This window comes from Nyctereutes procyonoides, unplaced genomic scaffold (assembly GCF_905146905.1).
Source record: "Nyctereutes procyonoides isolate TBG_1078 unplaced genomic scaffold, NYPRO_anot_genome, whole genome shotgun sequence".
In the NCBI taxonomy this organism is placed as follows: domain Eukaryota; kingdom Metazoa; phylum Chordata; class Mammalia; order Carnivora; family Canidae; genus Nyctereutes; species Nyctereutes procyonoides.
This window is the reverse complement of record NW_026575034.1, coordinates 10,327,093-10,347,661: the sequence shown is the minus strand read 5'-3', so window position 1 is coordinate 10,347,661 and position 20,569 is coordinate 10,327,093. Positions and strand designations below refer to the sequence as shown.

The following is a 20,569-nucleotide window of genomic DNA, read 5'->3' as shown; positions in this document are numbered from 1 at the left end:
CCAGTTCCAGAATGATTTAAAATACAATTTGGATCAAGCGATGGTCAGTTTTATGTGGCATGTGTACCCAATTATTCAATCAAACACTAATCTAAGGTGTTGCCGTAAAGATATTCTGTAGATGTGATTAACATCTATAATGAATTGACTTTATGGAGAAATTATTCTGGATAACATGGGTGGCCCTGATCCAATCAGCTGAAAGGCCTTGAGACCCCTTTTACAGTCTGTCTTCAGGACAGCTCCATTGCTTGTACCACTGACAGCTTAAAGGCAACAGAGCCATCAAGTTTGTCTTTTACCCTCTGCCCACATCTCCACTGCCATGGCTGGAGACCTCATTGCAGCTGACCAGGAATCATCTAAGCAGTCAACACCCAAGACTCAGAACTTCTATTAGGCCTGCTCTTACATTTATACCCAGTTAAATGTTACTTTGTTGGCTTCAGCTCATATCTCCATCCTTGCTTTGTTTCTGATTTTGTCATTCTTTGCATATATAAACCCTCCCAGTTTTCTCATATCTCAGAAAGTGGAACACACTCATTCTTCTTTGTCTTCTTGGGACAGTCTGAGGCTGGAAACCTTGGCAGCCATAAGAGATCCCTTTGCAGCTCTTATCAATCTAATGAATAATTTGGGAGAATATCAATAATTATGAATCTTCCACATTGGATATCTAGCCCTTTACAATGTAGAATACACTCAGGACAATGCTCCTTTTCTTGAGCAAGTTATTTAACCTCTCTTTGCTTTAGTTTCCCCACCTGTGAACCAAGCATAATAGTACCTACCTTATGTTTAATGTAAAGAACCAATTAATAATGCATATAAAACGTATAAAACCATACATGGTCCATGGAAAGGACCAACAATGTCAGCTATTACCGTTATTATGGTCAATAAATACTCAAGAGTTGGTAATTTACTGTGTTGGCTTATTTTTCCCTTACCTTCCCCCAAACCTGAATTACTGAGGTCTTTGCCTTCTTTTTCAAACTGCAGTGCAATTCATATAGCAACCCCTGAAAAAGCCTCAAAACTTGGGGAATGAAAGGAAATAGGTCTAATTTCTATATTGTAGTGGGCCACACATGCTAACAACCTGTGAGCTATTGTCAGGGAGGGAAATGGAGGACATGATGTGTCTAGTGGGGATGAGCAGCAGAAATTACCCAGAAGTGAACCGAGTCAAGGGCTTCCATGCCATGGCTGCCAGGTCACAGTGACAAGAGTGAGACCTTTGGAGCTCACCTCAAGTGTTGCTAATGCCCTGTCTCCAAAGAGGTGTGGTGATGCCAACTGGAGTCAACACTTGGGGGCTGTCATCCTGGGCTTAGCCTCTGACTTGCTGTGTGATTTTGGGCAAATCATTTCCCCACTTAGGCTATCATTTCCTCTTTTGGGGGGATTAGAGCAGCTAAACTTCTGCTTCCCTCTCTCAAGAAGGCAGGCCCCTCCCACAGTAGAAGCCCATAAATATTTGGCTACCCACTCCATTTGGCAAAGTTAAGTTTTTAAAATGCGTTTGTCCAAGAGTCTCTATTATTTTACTTGTTGTTTTTTGGTTTTTGTTGTCGTTGTATGCCTTCTGCTGTGTATTGCCATTTGTTGAATTTTTTTTGCAAGTCAGTTCCCAACCGATTGAAATAAATTCTCTTCATATGCAGAATTTATCTAAGAGGTGCTTCCTGAATAAAACGAACAGGCTCACAAAACTCAAAATCCACCATCACAAAGGCCAAGATGCAGAAGCTTCAGCTCTGGATGGCTTACCTTCCATCAACTCACAGCCTCCCTTGTAGTCTCTGGGCTACTCTGGGGCCACTTCCTCTGCTCTTTGCAGCTGTGGGCTACCAAGGAGAGCTAGGAACTTCCCACTAACTAGGGCAGACCGAGTCTTTCACCTCTACTTTCATCTCTACTCCCTTCTAAAGCCACATTAAAAGGACTGGAAAGAACTAAAGAAAGTATAAATCTACTTAGGAAAGGAGAATAGGAGAGACAACAGCAGACAAGATAGCATAACATATTCCAGATGAAGGGATAGAAGAGGTAACTACTCAGAGTGAAGCAGGCTGCAGTCCAGTGCAGGCTGGAGGGGATAGTAAAACTAGAATCCACTTTTCTTGCACAACTCTGGAAAGCCTCAGGACTGAGAGGCACCAAGTGCCTTTGAAAGTGGGGTAAACAGAAAAAAAAAAGAAAGTGGGGTAAAGACAGAGCTGAAATCAGAGAGATTGGCTGAAAGCCTATGTATGGGACAGTTAGGTTCTCAGATTTTTCCCAGCACACAGAACCAGGCAAGCTACTTCCTAAGGGAACACTAGATATTCATTCTCTGGAGAAACTAAACCAGGGAGGCCCTGAACTCAAGAAAAAACAGACACACTGCAGGTCTGGAGTGACAATAAGGATGAAACAAATAGTTTCAGTGACAATCTGTGTTATGAGTGATGGGACCCCAAGCCTCCATCCTCCATCCTGTTCCAGAAAGTCAACAGCCAGGCATAGATATGCCAAGGCAAGAAATTATAAAAAAAGCCCATAAATACTCATCTCGGGAGGTCCATGAATGAAAAAGCTTCCCTCACTCCTCCGCCCCACATCTTACACGAGGTCTACCTACCAGGCAGGGAGGCTTCTCCATGCAAACATAGCCTCACTTTGTATCTCACTCCCAATATGAACAGACAGCTAAAGATGACCATGTTTCTAGAGAGGAAAACCTTTGCAACAGTCTGGGCCTCAGCACAAGACAGACTACACCTCACAGGCGCAGCAGGGCAGAGTTTTGTAAAGGAATCATTCACAGAGGCAGGGACAATATTTAGGGAAACCAACAGGGATAGTTTCACACCCCAGGACCACTAGGTAAAGCTAGAGCTTCACCACCTCTAAGCCAGCAGAGGCAAGGGAAGGCTGTGGCTAGTGGAACCAGAGGGTGAAGTTTTGGAGAGGGGAGAAGCTGGGAGAATAAATATGCTGACCTCACCTTTCTCCAGTCCTCAGATCTCCTGCTGTCCCTCTCATTAGCCGAATCCTACTAGAAGTCAGAAGGCAAGGGAGCCTGCTGATACAGGCCATGGAGCTCAGTCTCCTGGGAGGCACATGACAGGGTGTAAAGAGCACATCTGGGGGGCAAACAAACAACATCCAGCATAGTCTCCAATAGGTAGGACAAAACCCCAAACAAAGAAAAGAAAAAAGTAGAAGAAACGGAGACAAAGCCAAGAGCAAAAGAAAACATTTTAAAAACTCATTTATAATAGTACCTACTGAAAAATAATAGATGACAAAGCTACAATATGATCAAGGACAGAAAATTATTTTTTACTTTTTATTTTATTTATTAAAAAAATTTTATTGGAATTCAATTTGCCAACATATAGCATAACACCCAGTGCTCACCCCACGAAGTGCCCCCCCTAGAAAATTATTTTTTAAAAAAAAGGATTTCAGAAGAATAAAGAGTCCTTGACAATTAAAAAAGAGAGCCAAAATAAAAATTCCATTATAAAGGCTGGAAAATCAAGTCAGCGAAATTCCCAGAAGGTGATGCAAAAAGTCAAAAGATTTCCAAGAGGAAAGAAAACCTAAGAAAATTAGAAGGTAAGTCCAGGAAATTCAATACACATCTAAGAAGTTCCAGAAAGTGAGAACTGAGACAAATAAGGAAAAAATTATCAAAAATGATTTCAAGAAAAATTTCCCAGAGTTCAAGGGCATAAGCAGGTTCAATGAGTACCAGGACAAGGAATAAAATAACATCCACACCAAGGCACATCATCGTAAAATTTCAAAACAATGAAGAGAAAGAGAAACTCCTAAAAATTTCAAAGAGAAAAAAAACCTGGTCACATACAAAGGAACTGAAATTAGAAAAAAAAAAAATAGACTGCTCACTAGTAACACTAGAAGCTAGAGGACAATGGAAAAACCTCCAAAAATCAGAAGGAAAAGGATTTCCAACCTCGAATCCTACACACAGCTCAACTGTCAATCAAGTGTGAAAACAGAGTGACATGTATTTTCAGAAATTCCAGGAATCAAAAAATTTATCTCCAACTACTCTTTCTCAGGGAGCTACTGGAACATGCATTCCACCAAAGAGACCAATCTCAAGAAGGAGGAAGACAGGGAACAGCAGATGAATCAGGGTTTAACACAGGAGAGCAGTAAAGGTCACTAACAGGGTAATGGCTGTGCAGGCCTGGTGTAAGCATTTCAGACAGAACCAGGGCTCTGGGGTACAGTGGGGGTGGGGACACTGCAAACAGACTTGAAGTATTTAACCATATAAAAAGAGTATCAAGAGGCAAAGAAGGGGGGCACCTGGGAGGCTCAGTTGGTTGAATATGGGTCTTAATTTGTGGTTCAGGTCATGAGATCAAGGCCCACATCGGGCTCCGCACTTAGCACGGACTCTGTTTGAGCTTTCCATCCTCTGCTCCTCCCTCTGTTCACATTACTCCCACACACTCTCTCTCTCTCTAAAATAAATAAATAAATCTTTTAAAAAGAGGTGAAGAGGTGTTTTACAGATATTTGGGGGCATTTGGGAAGAATTAGTGGTTAGTATACAGAAAAATCAAACAAAGGAGGGGGGGCGGGAAACAAGTAATTTTCTCCAAGAAAAAGAGAAAGTATAGCACAGAAGCTCTATCACGATATGTTACTTGGTTCAGCAGTGAGAATAGTATTTACACTCGTCTTAATAACAGACTAATGATTTCAGTACAGTGGAGGATGGAGGAAGAAGAAATGGAAGTGATGAGGTAAGATAATTTTTATTTATATTAAGAAATCAATAAATATGAATTGTATGTATGTATATATGTATGTATGTATGTATGTATTTATTTATTTTTAGAGAAGGGGAGAGAGATTGAGGAGGGAAAGAGGGAGAATCTTAAGCAGACTCCATGCTGAGCCCAACCTGGGGCTCGATCTTACCACCCTGAGATCATGACCTGAGCCAAAATCAAGAGTTGGACGTTCAACCAACAGAGCCACCCAGGTGCTCCTAAATTTTAATGTATATTTAGAAATCAATAGACATAATTTGTTTTATTTAAAATTGATATCTTAAATGAGCATTTGATTTAGAAATACAGAGGTAGGGCGCCTGGGTGGCTCAGCGGTTGAGCGTCTGCCTTCGGCCCAGGGCGTGATTCTGGAGTCCCGGGATCAAGTCCCACATTGGGTTCCCTGCGTGGAGCCTGCTTCTCCCTCTGCCTGTGTCTCTGCCTCTCTCTCTGTGTCTCTCATGAATAAATAAATAAAATCCTTAAAAAAAAAAAAAGAAATACAGAGGTAAATATCTGAAAAGAATTCAAAATGGCTGGTTCTGGGAATGGGTCTTGGGATGAGAAAAGGTGAGGCAGAAAGTGCCATTCTTAAACCTTTCAATACTTTTTTTTTAACTTTTTAACTATGTGTGTGTGTGTATATATGTATACACACACACACACACATGCACACACTATTCTGTATTAAACAAAAAGTAATCTAACAAAAAAGCACACACTCTAGAGTCAGATAATCTGGTTCAAACAGTGCCACCCAGCACCACTCGTAAGATCTTAAGATGCTTACCTTTTCTGAGTCTCATTTTTTTCATCTGCACAACAGGATTGCGTGTTACAGTGTAAGTAAGCTACAGGCACACGAATATGTAGGAGTATATGCCAGAGCTTAGTGAGACAGTGGATGTAAGAGCTTAGTCTGGCTCGTGCCACACGGTAAGTTCCCGGGGGAGGAGGGAGATCACTGGCACATGTGACGGTCACATCACCTTGGCTCCATTTCAAGAGTGAAGACTAGACTCTCTGCTCCAACACAACTCAACCAGGCAATAAGCAAAGTGAGGGCATGGCCCATTACCTGTGTCCTCACAGCCCATCCACAGGACCTAGCTTCACACTGGACACACAGGAAGAGTATTTTCACTAGTCTATGTCTGTGGCATTGACTTAAGAGGAGAGGAGCAAGATGACGAAGAGGGCCATATGGGAAGCAAGGCGAAACACCAGAAAGAGCCCTCAAGTGAGTCAGAACTAGACATACTGAGCACCTACTCTGTGCCAAGAGCTTTTCCATAAACCACACAATTCACTCCAGGGACAAGCATTTATAGAAGCGGTTATTATCTCAATCTTCAAAGAAGTGGAACCCACAGTTCAGAGTGGCAACTTGCACATGGTCACACAGATATTAAGCAGCAGAGCTGGAATTGGAAGTCATGGCCTCCTAACTCCTCCTAACTCCTCCTAAGGCCTCAGGCTCCTTACACTATCTTACATCGCCTGGGGCAAATTTGGCAACTTTCCTAAGACTCCTCGTCACCTGCACATAGGGACTGAGCCTCCCCTGAGAACCTCCAAGCAGCAGGGACAGTGAGAACAGGCAGGTGAATCAGAGAGCCTTGGGCACTGTGAGCCATGAGCACAGGTAAGAGGCACTCCTGTCCGCACACACGCCACATGAAGGCTATGCGGCGAGCTTCCCATTCCTGTTAGTCTCTTGGCTCCCATGGGAAGAGGAAAGGACTAGCCTCGAGCTGGGCCTGGAGTTGCACCTAGGAGAGGGCGGAGTCCTGGCCAAGGAATCTGACGGGGATTCTGGAGCCTGATGCCTGGTATCATTGTGCTAAGGGCCAGGTCTGCAGCATCTTTCTTGTCTCAAGCAGAAAAGCACAAGCTTACTGAATTAATATCTTACAAAGCCACAAGATCAAACCCAGTTCCTCTGTGATTCTTCTGTTGAAATATATAGAAAATCAATCAAAGGAAGGGGAGTGGGGGGGAAACATGCAACTTTAACCCCAGGAAAAGAGAAAGTATAGCACAGCAGCTGTATCATGATACTGTCAAGATGAAGTCCCAGCCCCATAGCTCGTCACTCAAGGCCTTTGTGAGCTGGCTGCAGACACCCAGCAGTCTTATCTCCCTTTGCTCTGTTCCCCATCTGATCCCTTCTTTTCCCCCAATTTGCCATACCTTTTCCATGCTCTTGCTCATGCTGATCCCATTTGCTGGAATGCCTTTCTCCTTATTTAAGACCCACTTATACATGATCTCCTCTGAGAAGCATTCCCTTAATGCCATGTTAGGAGCAAGGCGTGACTTTATGGAAGAATAAAACGCAAAAAGTGTCACAGCTGGAAGACACCCTGAAGATTATCTTACACAAGTCTCTTCTTTTATCCATAAAGAAACGGAGGTCCAGAGAACCTCTTAATGAATCAACAAATCCATGAATAGCCAAATGGGCAAACAGAGCACTGCCAAAGGCCTGCCCAGAGAGAGCACTTTGGAATGAGTAGTCACAGCTGTTCTGTGTTAAGGGCTTTTGGTGCACCCAGGAGGAAGAGGGATTCCAGAGAGAGAAGAGGCAGCAGGGACAACAGCCACAGGGTAGGAGGGTGCTAAGGGGCAACACTGTGAAGTGCCACCTCTTAGTGCCACCCAGGCTCTGGAAGCTTGCTCCTAAGGAAGGACAGAGTGGGCCCACAGGCCAGACTTCTTGGTCATTGTAAAGCTGCTCCATGCTGCCCATGGTCCCCTAGGTATTATGCTCTGAGGAGAGACAACGAGGCAGGGGCAGATGCTATCGGCAGTAGCTCTGCTGTTGCTTCTTCCTGGCTTCCAAAGTCACATGCACGCTATAAGATTATCTGGTGCTGCCTGCTATGCTAATTAAGCCAAAGCTCAACCCCTTCAGGGAGGTAGCAGGATGAGGGGAAAGTGCAGACCTCAGAGTCAAGGGGTGTTAGTCTGAATCCTGGGCTCCACCTCTTTGAGTTCCCAGTTTCCCGTCTGACAATCAGGGATAATTCTCATCTGTCCACGCTGATGGTGCATGAAATGAAACGATATACGCCAAGTGCTCAGAATGGTGCCAGCACACAGTAGGCACCCAACTACTATCCATTCTCTTTTCTCTGCAAAAAGGCATTATCTATTTTCTTTCAAAGCCTTTTATCTTCTGCTGTAATTGTCAACTTCTGGAGTGTCTTCCTAAATAACCCATAATGGCTCCACACTGTCTATACAATAAAGTCAATGCCCCTCAGCATGCCGTTGGAGACCTGGCCCTAGCTGACCCGCAGCTGTCCTGATGGTTGGCCACTGTCCTTCAACCATGATTCATTCTTTAAAGCCTTCCTTCCCTTTGCTCAGGTTGGTCCCTCAGCACACAAGGCTCTTCACGCTTCTTCCGCTCAAAAGCTACCTCTTCTATGAGGATTTCCAAAATTAATCATTTCTCCTTTTCAACCTTTTCTTCTAATTCCTATCACTCTCTGCTTGGGATTCATACAGAGTTTATGGAGTACTTTTTTTTAAAGATTTTATTTATTTGAGAGAGAGAGCATGCGAGCACAGCGGGGGGAGGGGCAGAGAAGCAGATGATCTACTGAGCAGGGAGCCAGATGTGGGGGTTGATCCCAGGAGCCTGGGATCACCACCCAAGCCAAAGGCAGAGTCACCTGAGTGCCCCAGTGTTTATTAAGTACATATTATGTGCCAGACTTAATTCATAGGTCTCTTTCCCACTAAATATGAGCTCCTTGACACAAGGCAACAAGCACTGGCTATATTCCTCTGCAGCACCCAGAATGCCACATGGCATACTGTCAGCCACTAATAAGTCCTGAAGGGAAGGAATGAGGATAATACTGTATGTGACAGTCAGTATTTAACAAATGTGCAGCACCCCTGCATGCAAGGCAGGCAGAGACAATTCAGACTAAGAGGCACAACACATAAAAAGTACTCTGGGTACCATATACCATCCCATAGGAATTCCATCCATACTGGTGGTGGGGAAGAGAAGGGAACCTTGGTATAGTTAAGATCATAGAAACAGTCCCAAGGAAAGATTCTGCTGGCTTGGACTAAGCAGTAGTAGTAGAAACAGAGAAGAGTGGATGTTCTCAGGATACGTTTAGAGGTAAAGTCAGCAAGACTTAGGGATTCTATGAGAAGATGAATGAGGAAAGGAGAGGAATCAATGTGGACTCCTAGATTTTTGGCTTCAATGACTGGGTCGATGGTGATGCCTATATACCAATTAAAAGACCCAGTAGAGATGGTCTTGAAAAAGACAAATAAAAGTTCTATTCTGGGCACATTACATTGGAGATACCTATTTAAAATTAATGTGGAGATGTCAAATGGGGACCTGGATATATAATCTGTTCAGAGGAGAGGTCAGAGATGAACACAAAAATTGGGAAATAATCAGCATACAAAGTTTTTTAAATCATGGGACTAAATGTGGTTGACTGGAAAACCAGCAGAGAGAGAAAAGAGGGGAGACCTAACACAGAGCCCCAGAGTGCTCAGACCTTGAACTTTTGGGCAGAGACATGGAGCCCATGAAGGAGACTAAGGAGAAGCAGCCAATGAAACGGAAGTAACCAGGAGAGCAGGGTGTCATGAACACCAAGAAAACTTCCTTCCAAGAAGGAAGATGAGTAGGTTCTAGAGGTCTGTGGTACAATATTGTGCCTACAGATAACAACACCATTTCGTACACTTAAAAATCTTTATGAGAAGAAACCTCATTAAATGACACCACCATTAATAAATTAATTTTTTTTTAAAGTGCAAAGCAGTTTGTGGACATGAAGTCAGACTTGAGTGTTGCAGCAGAACTTTAGAAACATTTCTCATATGGGGATCCTCAGGCCCAGAGAGGGAAAGTGACTGCCTAGGATCATATAGAGAGCAGATGCCAGACAAAGCTGGGACCAGACCCCAGCCCTTCCACTGGGGAAGGTGGCTTCTAGCTCACTCTACCTCTCTGTAGTTTTTACCTTGAGTTCACCTTTGTTATATTTACCTTTGCAAGGCCCCAAGCCTCATATTTATAAACAAGTACAGTGGGTCACGACTGTGGTTTCTGCTACTAGAAGCAACCCTAAGAGGATCAGAGCACTGTGCTAAAATGTGGTAAACAAATTTTGTGCCCAAAAAGGCTGGCATGAGAGAGTAATTAGCAAGTATGTGAGCCTCCTTGACAGCCTGAAATGCTCACCTGTGGTCTCATATAGAATGATGCCTGTGGAGTGATACTACCATTGCTTCTTTGGGAATAATAGCAAAAAAAATCCACCTTTATTAAAAGCTAAAAAGGCATACCTTGTGATGTGAGGCCATGCCTTGAAAACAAATGACTCAACAGAAATGTGATTTAAACAATAACCAGTGGTCTGTAAAAACATCTCTGTATTAATTGCGAAACATCTCTCCCGAATGCCAAAGATCTTATCACGTTTCTGGCCTGATAGAGAAGAAAGTGCGGTGCCCCAGGCAGCCAGGTGCCCTAGGCAGTGGCAACGAATATATCTCACTCCAGAGATGAGCAAAGCATGATCTGGGATAGTACACTGAGAACCCAAAGGGCTGCTCTGCCTCAACAAACAGCCCAGGAGGTCATAGCCACCCGGGAAAGTGCCTTGAGAATCAGCCACCAGCTTCAGACTGAACAGCATGAGGTGGACCTAAGGTCTAGTCCCAGCTCTGCCACTGATAGCTGGAAATCTTGGGTCAGTCACTGCCTCTCTTTATGCCTTAGGGCTGCTCTGGGAGCAATGGGATCCAGAAGGGCAGCCAAAGAAAGGGAATTCAATAAATAGTGTTCAAAGCATATCGGGTAGCCATCGGAAAAAAATGAAGTTGAATCCACACTGGACACTCTATGCCAGCATAAGTTCCAAATGGACCAGAGACTTACATGTTAAACAAACAAACATAAAAAGTACCAGAGTAAAATATGAGGAAAGTCTTCTTTTATACTCCGAAATAGGGAGGGCTTCTCTAACTCAAAATCCAGAAGCCATACAGGAAAACACTGATACGTTTCATCTATAGAGAAAGAGGAAGTTGCATAGCAAAATCAGGACCAAACAAAAACACCAAAAGCAGAAACAAAAAAATTTGAGAAAATACATTTGTGGTCTATACCACAAAGGCCTAACTTTCCCAATCCATAAAAAGCTCCTAGAATTTTTTTTTAGAGATTTTATTTATTTGAGAAAGAGAGAGAGAGAGAGAGGAAAAAAAAGTGAGTGGGGGGAAGGGGCAGAGAGAGAGGGAGAAGCAGATTCCCCACTGAGCAGGGAGCCTGAAGTGGGGCTCAATCCCAGGACCCTGAGATCATGACATGAATTGAAGGCAGATGCTTAACCAACTGAGCCACCCAGGCATCCTGCTCCTAGAAATTTATTAGAAAAAGACCAACAATCTAACTAGAAGAAAGGGCAAAGGATATTGAGGCAGGCCACACAATATCGTCCCAAAGTCCTAATTCCTGGAGCCTGTGAGTATTACATGACAGTTTTATAAAACTATATATATATATATAGTGTGAGCATCTTTTCCCAGTCAGTGGCCTGCTCTTTTGCTCTCTTAATGGTGTCTTTTGATGCACAGATATCCTTAACTTTAATGAAGTCCAGTTTATTTATATATATATATATATATATATATATATATATATATGTCAGTTCATGCTGTTTATATGTGTGTGTGTATATACGCTTCAGCTTCCCTCATCTAGAAAATGGAGTTAACAACAGCACCAATCAGCGATTTGCTCTGAGGATTAAATGAGATAATATAAAGCATTTATGCTTTGCCAATCACACTGTGTGTGTATACACACACACACACACACACACACACACATAAACACACAAACACATAACAAAGGTCTTGGATCCATAAGATAAAGGATGCATGTAAACCATTAAGAAAAACATAGACAAAACCCACTTGAGAGTGTTTGCGCCTAATTAAGTCTTTGCACTTGACAGAAGAAGCTACCCGAGTGGCCTTGTAAGTATATGAAATGGTGCTCTGTATTATTGGTTATAAGAAAAATGTAAACTAAAATGACAGTGAGGTTCCACACTACTTACCCCACAGGATAGCCTCAATCAGCAAGACTGAAAATACCTGGCAAGGATATGGCACAGTTGGAACTCCCGTATATTGCTGATGGGCAATATATATAACTGGCCCTACTACTTCGGAAAACTCTTTATCTGCTCATGCTAAGGATATGATCCAGAAATCATACTCTCAGTTACACACAGAAGAGAAATAAATGTGTATTTTCACCAAAAGGCAGGTATAAGAATTTTGAGAGCAGCCTTTACTCATAATCCTCCAACTAGAAGCAATCCAAATCTTCAACAGTGAAATGGACATTTAAGTTGTGGTACATTCATCCAGCGGGCTATTACTGACCAATAAAAAAGAACTTCCACTGCATATGAAATACATGATTCTTAGAGACACAATGTGTCCAATAAAGAAGCTGAACACAAAAGAGTACAAAGTGCATAACATCCTTTACATGAAGTTCAACCACATGCAAAACTCATTTCTGGAGACAGAAGTTAGAAGAGCAGTTAACTCTAGGGCTAGGGTATTGACTGAGAGGAGATAATCTTCTGGGGTGCTTGAAACGTCCTGTATCTTGTACTGGGTGGTGGTTTCCTAGGTATATACATATATAAATATTCATCAAACTGAACCTTTAAGATCTGTACACTTTACTGTATATATATTGTACTTCAATTTTAAAAAATAAGACAAAAACCACCCTTAGTTTTTCACCTATTAGATCACTGAAAATCTAGAAGTTTCTTAACAAATTCTTAAGGAAGCTGCAGAAACAGGCACTCATATATTGCTAGTGGGAGTGAAAAATGGTATAATTCCTATGAAGGCAAAATTGTCTATGAAGGCAATTCCTCTTGCAAAACTGACATACTTACTCTTTGATACAGTAATTTCACTTCTAGGGATTTGTTCTTCAACATCTCACAAATGAAATGACATATATACACAAGGTTATTCACTACATCATTACCTTTAATAGCAAAATACCAGAGATGATCTACATGTCCATCACAAGGACATGGGTTAAATAAATCATGGAACATAGGTATATTGGAATATTATGTACCTATAATAACTAACTAGGAAGGCTTTTATACTGATATGTAAAGATTTCCCAGATAAATTGCTGAAAGAAAAAGTAAGACACTACAAAGTGTGCATAATATAGTGCCATTTATGTGAAAGGAGGGATAAAAATATATCTTAGCGTTTACTTAATATATGCAAAAAGAAACTAGAGACACACAGAACAACAGACATTAGCTGCACATGTGGTACAAGGGTTTTTGGATGTTGGACAAATGGGGGACAGGGTAGAAGTTTTTCATTTTAAATCTTATGCCTTTTAAGTTTGAATCACGTGCATATATAAATTGTTCAAAAATTAAATAAGTAAATTAATTATTTCAAGAGGTAAAGGACAATGAGAGGGGAAACCACCTCAAAGGGGTGGTTTTACAAAATGATGTCATCAACTTCACAATTCTATCTGGTAATTATACAGAGAACTGCTGAATCTGAAGCAGAAACATTTAGGCTAGAAGACAGAAGAAGTTGCTAACATGAAGGGGAACGAAGTATTGAAATGAAGAGATGAGATCATCTTATCTGGTGGCCTTAAGAACAGGTTGGACTGTCACTGGAAGTGACAGCGTGGAAGGCAGCGTGAGGTAGTGGACCACAGGCTCTGAAGTTAGAGGCCTGGGTTAAAGACCTGACACACTGATTCCTCCTAACAAACTCCTCAGCCGACGCTTCAGCTTCCCTCATCTAGAAAATGGAGTTAACAACAGCACCAATCAGCGATTTGCTCTGAGGATTAAATGAGATAATATAAAGCATTTACGCTTTGCCAATCACACTGTGTATAGGACCATACAAGTTTATACTTGCCCCTAAGCTCTCTGCAAGGCCCTGGGGTTTGGAGGTATTACCTCTCAGAGGAACAGCCAGTGTCAAAAAAAGATTTAGTTTTCACTATTAAATTCTTATATGACCCTGTTTGATGGGTTTCAAGCCAAGGTCAGATGCTATGCCACACGTATTATAAAGGTATAAAGGTTCAGTAATTGGAAATCATCACAAAACGAAGGGGGAAAAAGATCTTTACATAGATTATAGCTCCAATTTGGTAAAAGCTGGCTTTGCTTGGAGGAGGAGGAGGGGGAGGCATGACACTTTCCTGCCAAATATCTAACCCTTTAACAATGCCTGTCTGGCAAGCCTGAATGCTCCAGGAAAAGGCCACCAATAAAATCCTTTCCAAAGGTCTGCGTGGAGCTGGGAGAGAGGAAATGCAGTCAGCTCTTTTTTCTCTGCAGGAAGGGAAGGCTGAACAACTGCACATCAGGAGAGAAGGCAAACAAATTGCCCATTCAAGCCAAAATAAGCTGCTCCTAGGGGAAGCAGAACAGCTGGAGCCAATTCAGCCAGACATGGAGGTGAGGGCCCCGAAGACAGAGCTGGGCCTGGGAGCAGCCTCTGGTAGGCAGGAATCTTCTGAGTAAGTGTGGTCACATGCCCTCATGTCACCTCTGCTGACCTCAGGCTATGCCCACGAATGGGAGCCAGTCAGCCAGCTCTGTGAGAGGTAGAGGGAAATCCTAGGTGGGAAGGCAGAAAGAAAGAAATGGCCCAGGAACCTGCCAAGTGAACGAGCACCTGCTGAGCACCTGTTATGTGGCAGGCGCTGAGCAGGCACCTGACTTACCTATGCCATTTGGAAGAACAACTTTCAGGGGTAGGTTGACTGTACAGATGAGGGATCAGGCTCCTTGAGGTGGAACGACTATGTAATAAGGCACACAGTTAGAAGTGGCCAAGCCAGCTGTGGCCTCTGGCCTCCTTCCTGATGGTCACTTGAGTTTCTCTCTATGCCGAGCTCCAGCAGCTCCTCCTTTGTCCAAAGTGGGAACTTGTACCACCTCACCATCCTGTCTAGCCATGGCAATGCCTGGTGGCAGACACAGAATATGTCAAAAGAAGCCTCACTGGAAAACTAAGCAAAGAACCAAACCAAATTGCAAAATAAGGGGAAAAAGAAACCTGGAAGCAAATGAAGTAGCAGAGTAGAATTATTCTGCTTACTAAGAAACCTAAGTAAGGCTGCTGTGGGGTCTGCTTCAGCTGGAACATGCACGTTCTGAATCCCTGTCTGGGGCAGGGGATAGCAGAAGCCTGATCTGAAACAAATTTGGTCTGGCATTGTTTCCAGGGCAGTCGGGATTTCCAGATCCCCACAGACTGGGGTCTCTAGACTCCAAGTTTTACAAATCCCTTCTGCAGCTAGGCTGAGATCCTGCACTGGTCCCCGGCATTCTGGGGAAGACACTTCCCTCTTCTGAGGTTCCCACCCTGAGCCTCAAGCCTTCTTATGCTCATCCTACAATTCCTTCCTTGAAGTCTTAATATATGATTGATGATGATGATGATGATGATAGTGATAATAATAATACCAGCTAACATTCATTGAGCCTCTACTTTTGTGCCAAGCACTGTTAGCACTTTACATAACAACCTCATGAGGTCAATAATATGATATTTCAGATGAGGTGATCAAGACACAGGGGGGTTAAGCCACTGCTATAAGGTTACACAGCCCTTAAGTGTAGGAGTCAGGATTTGAATCAAGCAATCTGACCTAGTGCCTGTGCTCTTCCTAACCACCCCCCATACTGCCTCAGGTCCTAGGATGTGACAGGGTAGAAAGAGCAGTGTTGGAAGTCAGGTAGACAGCTCTACTATTTATCGCTACTTCCCCCGGACAACCTGTCGAACCTCTGAGTCTCAGGTTTCTTCTCTATAAAATGGGCGCAACAAATATGCTTTGTCCATTCTAAGACAGAGCAGGTCCTCAGCTCTGTCCTTCCACCCACCTCTATTCCACGTCCCTTCCTGGTTTGTCTGTGGCACCTTCATTAGGCACTAAACCGTTTCTACACTTGAGGAAAGTTTGGCCTCCTCATCCTCTGTTCTAGTCTATTCTGAAACCGTTGGCGCCTATCACACGTGAGACCCGGCACCAGGCACAGAGGGCCCAGGTCTCGGGGAATGAGACATAAACCAGAGGAATCCATCGGCAGGCACCGTAGGAGGGCTGTGGGGAGGAGCTGGCTGCGAGACCCGAGGCCGCAGGGCTCTCCTCCTCGGGCTGTCTCCCGCTTCTGGCCTTCTGCCAGAGCCAACCGTGCTTCTCGCGGCTTCCAGCACAGCCCGCGCTGGGCCGGGCACCCGGGGGCCCTATCATGCCAGTGGTGGGCGCCTCTGCTGCCAACTCAGGTGCAGGCAGGTAGAAATGCTCGAGGCCATGTGCCTGGGCCCTTTCCCGACTCTGCAACCATGCACGCAACAGCCTGTGAGCCAAGACCAGGGCACTGAGGACAAAACAGAAAGAACACGTCTGCCCTCCAGGAGCTCACGGGCACACCTTGCTCTCCGCTGCTTCTGACGTCCTCCTCACTTGGGTATAACACTGGACACCTTTGCAGCATGGTATCAGTTCTCTCTCCCCAGTGACAATCACTTCACTAGCACAGTTACACAAGCAAGCCATTCTCCCCCCCGCCCCCACCCCGACCAAGAGAAATGAGAAGCAAATAGAATTATAAAAATACACACACACACACACATTTCTCTCACACCCCTTATATACCAGGTATCTCACATACTTAATCTTCACAGCAATCCTGCAAAGTGGAATTCTCCTCATTACGTAGATGAGGGGGGGAAACGGAAGCTCACACAGAGACGAAGCTGGTGTGAACCAAGGTTGCCTGCCTGCAGAGTCTATGCTCTTTCTGCAGCCCTAGGCTGCCTCTGTCACTCAGCCTGCGCCCTGCTGGCTCCGGCCCCTCCTTCATCTGGATTGTGCTCTTTCATGTATTTAGATTCCCTGCAATCTTCTTGTTTGTGCGGCTCACAGAGGGAGCCAACCTCTCTCCTAGACCAGTGAAAGCAGCAGCAGCAGCAGCATCCTAGGCACCACCTCTGATTCTCTGATTAGCTTGTCTTAATTACACCCAGGCTGAAGCAGTTCCGGTATAAAGTATCTGGTGCTGCTGCAAAGCATGCAGGTTTGCTGTTATATTTTCTCGCTCCTTCTCTGACTCTAGCCCAGTTTACTCCCCACCCCCTCTGCTGGCTGGCAGCCTACCTCCTCAGCTGTCCTTGGTTCTGCCTCGTTGCACATCACGTTCAGGCCTACAGAGTAGTGCTTCAAACTGCTGCCACCGCAGGCGGCTGAGGCAGTCTGAGCTCAATTCAGAAAACAGTACCCGAGTCTCTGCTGAGTACCAGGCACTGCTCTGGGTGCTGCAAATAAGCAGAAAACAAAAGGAGAATGCAGGGGTCTTGGCCTTCAGAAGCTGAGTCAAAGGCTGGGAGAGAAGTAGCTAGGAACAGAAATCACCAACAGAATGCAGGCAGTGATGGGTTTGTAACAGGATCCTAAAATATCAGAGCAGGAGGGAACCTTGATTTTTAATCCCTCCATTTTAAAGCCCCAAGGAGGGCAATTAGAACACATATTGGATAATAACAATGAGGGACGTCTGAGTGGCTCAACGGCTGAGTGTCTGCCTTCAGCCCAGGGCATGATCCCGAGATCCAGGATCAAGTCCCACATCGGGCTCCCTGCAGGGAGCCTGCTTCTCCCTCAGCCTGTGTCTCTGCCTCTCTCTCTCTTTGTGTGTCTCTCATGAATAAATAAATAAAATATTTTTTAAAAAGATAGTAACAAGGAATATTTCTAAAACCCTTACTAGGACCTAAGCACTGTTCTATGTGCCATATGTGTGTGTGTGTATTTATATATATTTATTTGTGTATATATATATATATATATATATATATATATATATATATATATATAAATAAACTCCTGGAACCCTCAGAACAATCCTAGAAGGTAGGCACTACTGCCCTCCCATGGAAGGGTTAAGTACCTCGCCCAACTTCACACAACTAGCAAGGGGAAGCCTGTACTAAATTCAGGCAGTTGGGCCCTATACTCGTGTCTCTTTAATGCACTGTGATATGGAGACTGGTCTACCCGGAGAAGTAATGAGGAAGCTTCTTGAAGAAATTACTCATAGGCCTAAGTGTAAAAACAGTGAACCCTGATTATCCAGAATCAGTTAGGAGGAAACCTCAACTAATCAGAAGGTTGGTTTCATCTGGGGGTTCCTAAGTGCCATGGTGCTTACAAGGCAGCGGAGGCAGCGAGCAGAGCCCCATGTTTCCAAAGAAAGAGGAAAGAGGTGGAGCAAGGGATTTATTCAGAGAAATAGGAGCAGCCCAATCCTTCTCCCCTTTTATGTCTGGCTTTCTACACATGATATCCCTGGCCTATGAAATCTTTAATATCCTCAAATGCCACTGCCTGGGGCAGGGAGGCCAGCTTAGGTACCTTAAAAAGATGCTCAATGATGTGGATAGAAAGTTTTAGAGAAGGGGCTTCTAGTAAAGCCTTGGGCAATCAAAGCCTTCCATTTCCTAGAGTCTCCCCCAACATGTACACACACACACATGCACCTCGGCCTTTGGTTAACCAAAAGTCTTCTCTAACTCTACCACAGGAGTTTCAGAACACACACAGTTATCACTATACTAATTACTTACCAATCACTGCCAGATTATGCTCAGAGCCACAAGAGACCTACAAAAAGAAAAAAATAGTAAGTTATATTAAAGAAAGAAAATTCCTTGTCCAAGGAAAAGTACTTGACTTTTTCTCATCTGCTTCACTGTCCCTTTCACCTCCAGTCACACCAAGAACACGACATGTACTCTCATACCTCCGGGCCTTTGCACATGTGGCTCCTCTATTTGGAATGCCCTCTCCTCGACTGTCTGCCTAGAAAACTTCCACTCATCCTTTAAAGCCTCATTGTGTCCACTGAGACTCCTCTGCTTCTAGGTAGACTCAAGTGCTCCCTTTATTATGCAACTTATCTGTACCCCCATCAAAGCAATTCATTTATTACCTTTACACCTGTTCCTGTCTCTCACTAGACTGCATATGTCTTGAGAACAGGCCTGAGTCTCATTCACCTCTGGATTGTATAAGGTCTGGGGCTCAGTTAACATCTGCTAAGTAAGAGAACGAATGAAAAAACCAAGTACATGAAAGAAAAAATACCTACTACATAAGAGACAATCCTTTGGGGTTCTAGTGTTTTCACCCAGCGAGCAGCACTTCCTGCCTTTCAGTCTCTACTCAGCCCAGCCGCTACCAGGAGGAAGTGGGAATATAAAAGCATCAGTGCTTCCCCAGGCACTAATTAAAAGAAACTCTGGACTCTGGAGAAGCATCCTGTGACCTTTATCAGGATGCTCACTTCAGCTCCTAGCAAAAGGAAGACTTCAGGTCCCCACGGAACATCAATGCTGGAATGGCCCTGGAGATCACCTAGTCCAATCTTTCTACGTTGTGAGGAGAAAACAGAGGCTCGGTAAGAGGAAATAACTGGCCTCGGGTGCCGGAGCAAGTGTGCATCAAAACAAAGACTGATTCTCCTGAGGCTTGGGAGATCTCTGATTCTCCTGAGGCTCATGCAAGTTCCTTTCTTGATGCTGTAGCTTCTCACCCCTTCCCAGTGAAAACCACTTGGAAGTGATATTCAAAGGTCATTAGCACAGGCCCCTGGCAGTCAAGGTAACAGGCTCAAAAGACATTTGAGTATTGGAGGCCTAATAGCACACTGGTAGGTGAGAAGGGTCAGTAAAGCTTCTGAGACTTTTGTCTTTGTAAAAGCTGCGTGTTCCAGATCCCAGCTTCCACAGGAATAGAGATACCTGCACTTAGGTGAACTCCCTGACAGTGTCGGGCAAAGAAACACCTGCATATTTCATACCAATAAATATTTCCCTCTGAACTCTCTTGAGGCAGGCTCAGCGTCTAATTTGCCTGAGGGGTTCCACCTTCTTTCGCCCAGGACCATACACACAGCACAAGTTCACTTTATGCTTCCTGGTTACACCGAGGCTGGGTCCCTAGGTTCCCTCATAAGAAGCTGCTTAGATTGAGGAATTGGAAAGAACTTAGATGTCTAGCAACAGAGGAATGCTTATGTAAATTATGGTGGAGCCATCTGATGGACTCTTACGTAGCTTTGAAAAATAATGCTTACAACAAAGAAAAATGCTCATGATATCCTATGAACTGAAAAATCATTTAAAAACTGCATATGTAATGTGATCTTGACTCTGTAATAAAATACAAACAAAAGACTGGAGAAGATACATTAAAAGTTTATAGTAGGGGCACCTGAGTGGCTCAGTCAGTTAAGCATCTGCCTTTGCACCAGGTCATGATCCTGGGGTCCTGGAATCGAGCCTGGCATTAGACTCCCTGCTCAGCGGGGAGTCTGCTTCTCCCCCTGCCCCTTCACCCTGCTCATGCTTTCTCTCGCTCACTCTCTGTCTCTCAAATAAATAAATAAAATCTAAAAAAAAAAAAAGTCTATAGTGATAGCCTCAGGGCTAGGAATGAGGTATGCATTAAAAGTATGGTTTGTCCTTTTGCTTTTTCTATGTTCTCTAAATTTTATACAGTAATCTTATAGTCAGAAACAAATTACTCAAAATAGGAAAAATAAATGTACCCACTACAGAAGAAAAATAATGAATAAACATGGCTATAAAATAAATAT

General features: G+C 43.8%; 1 protein-coding gene across 1 annotated transcript in view; it reads right to left on the bottom strand.

Moving 5' to 3' along the window:
* Positions 1-20,569, bottom strand: part of SERGEF (secretion regulating guanine nucleotide exchange factor) — a 218,582-nt gene that overhangs the window by 62,690 nt on the left and 135,323 nt on the right. The window contains 1 exon segment of the mRNA XM_055317851.1: positions 18,537-18,573. Coding sequence (XP_055173826.1) covers positions 18,537-18,573 — 37 coding nt within the window.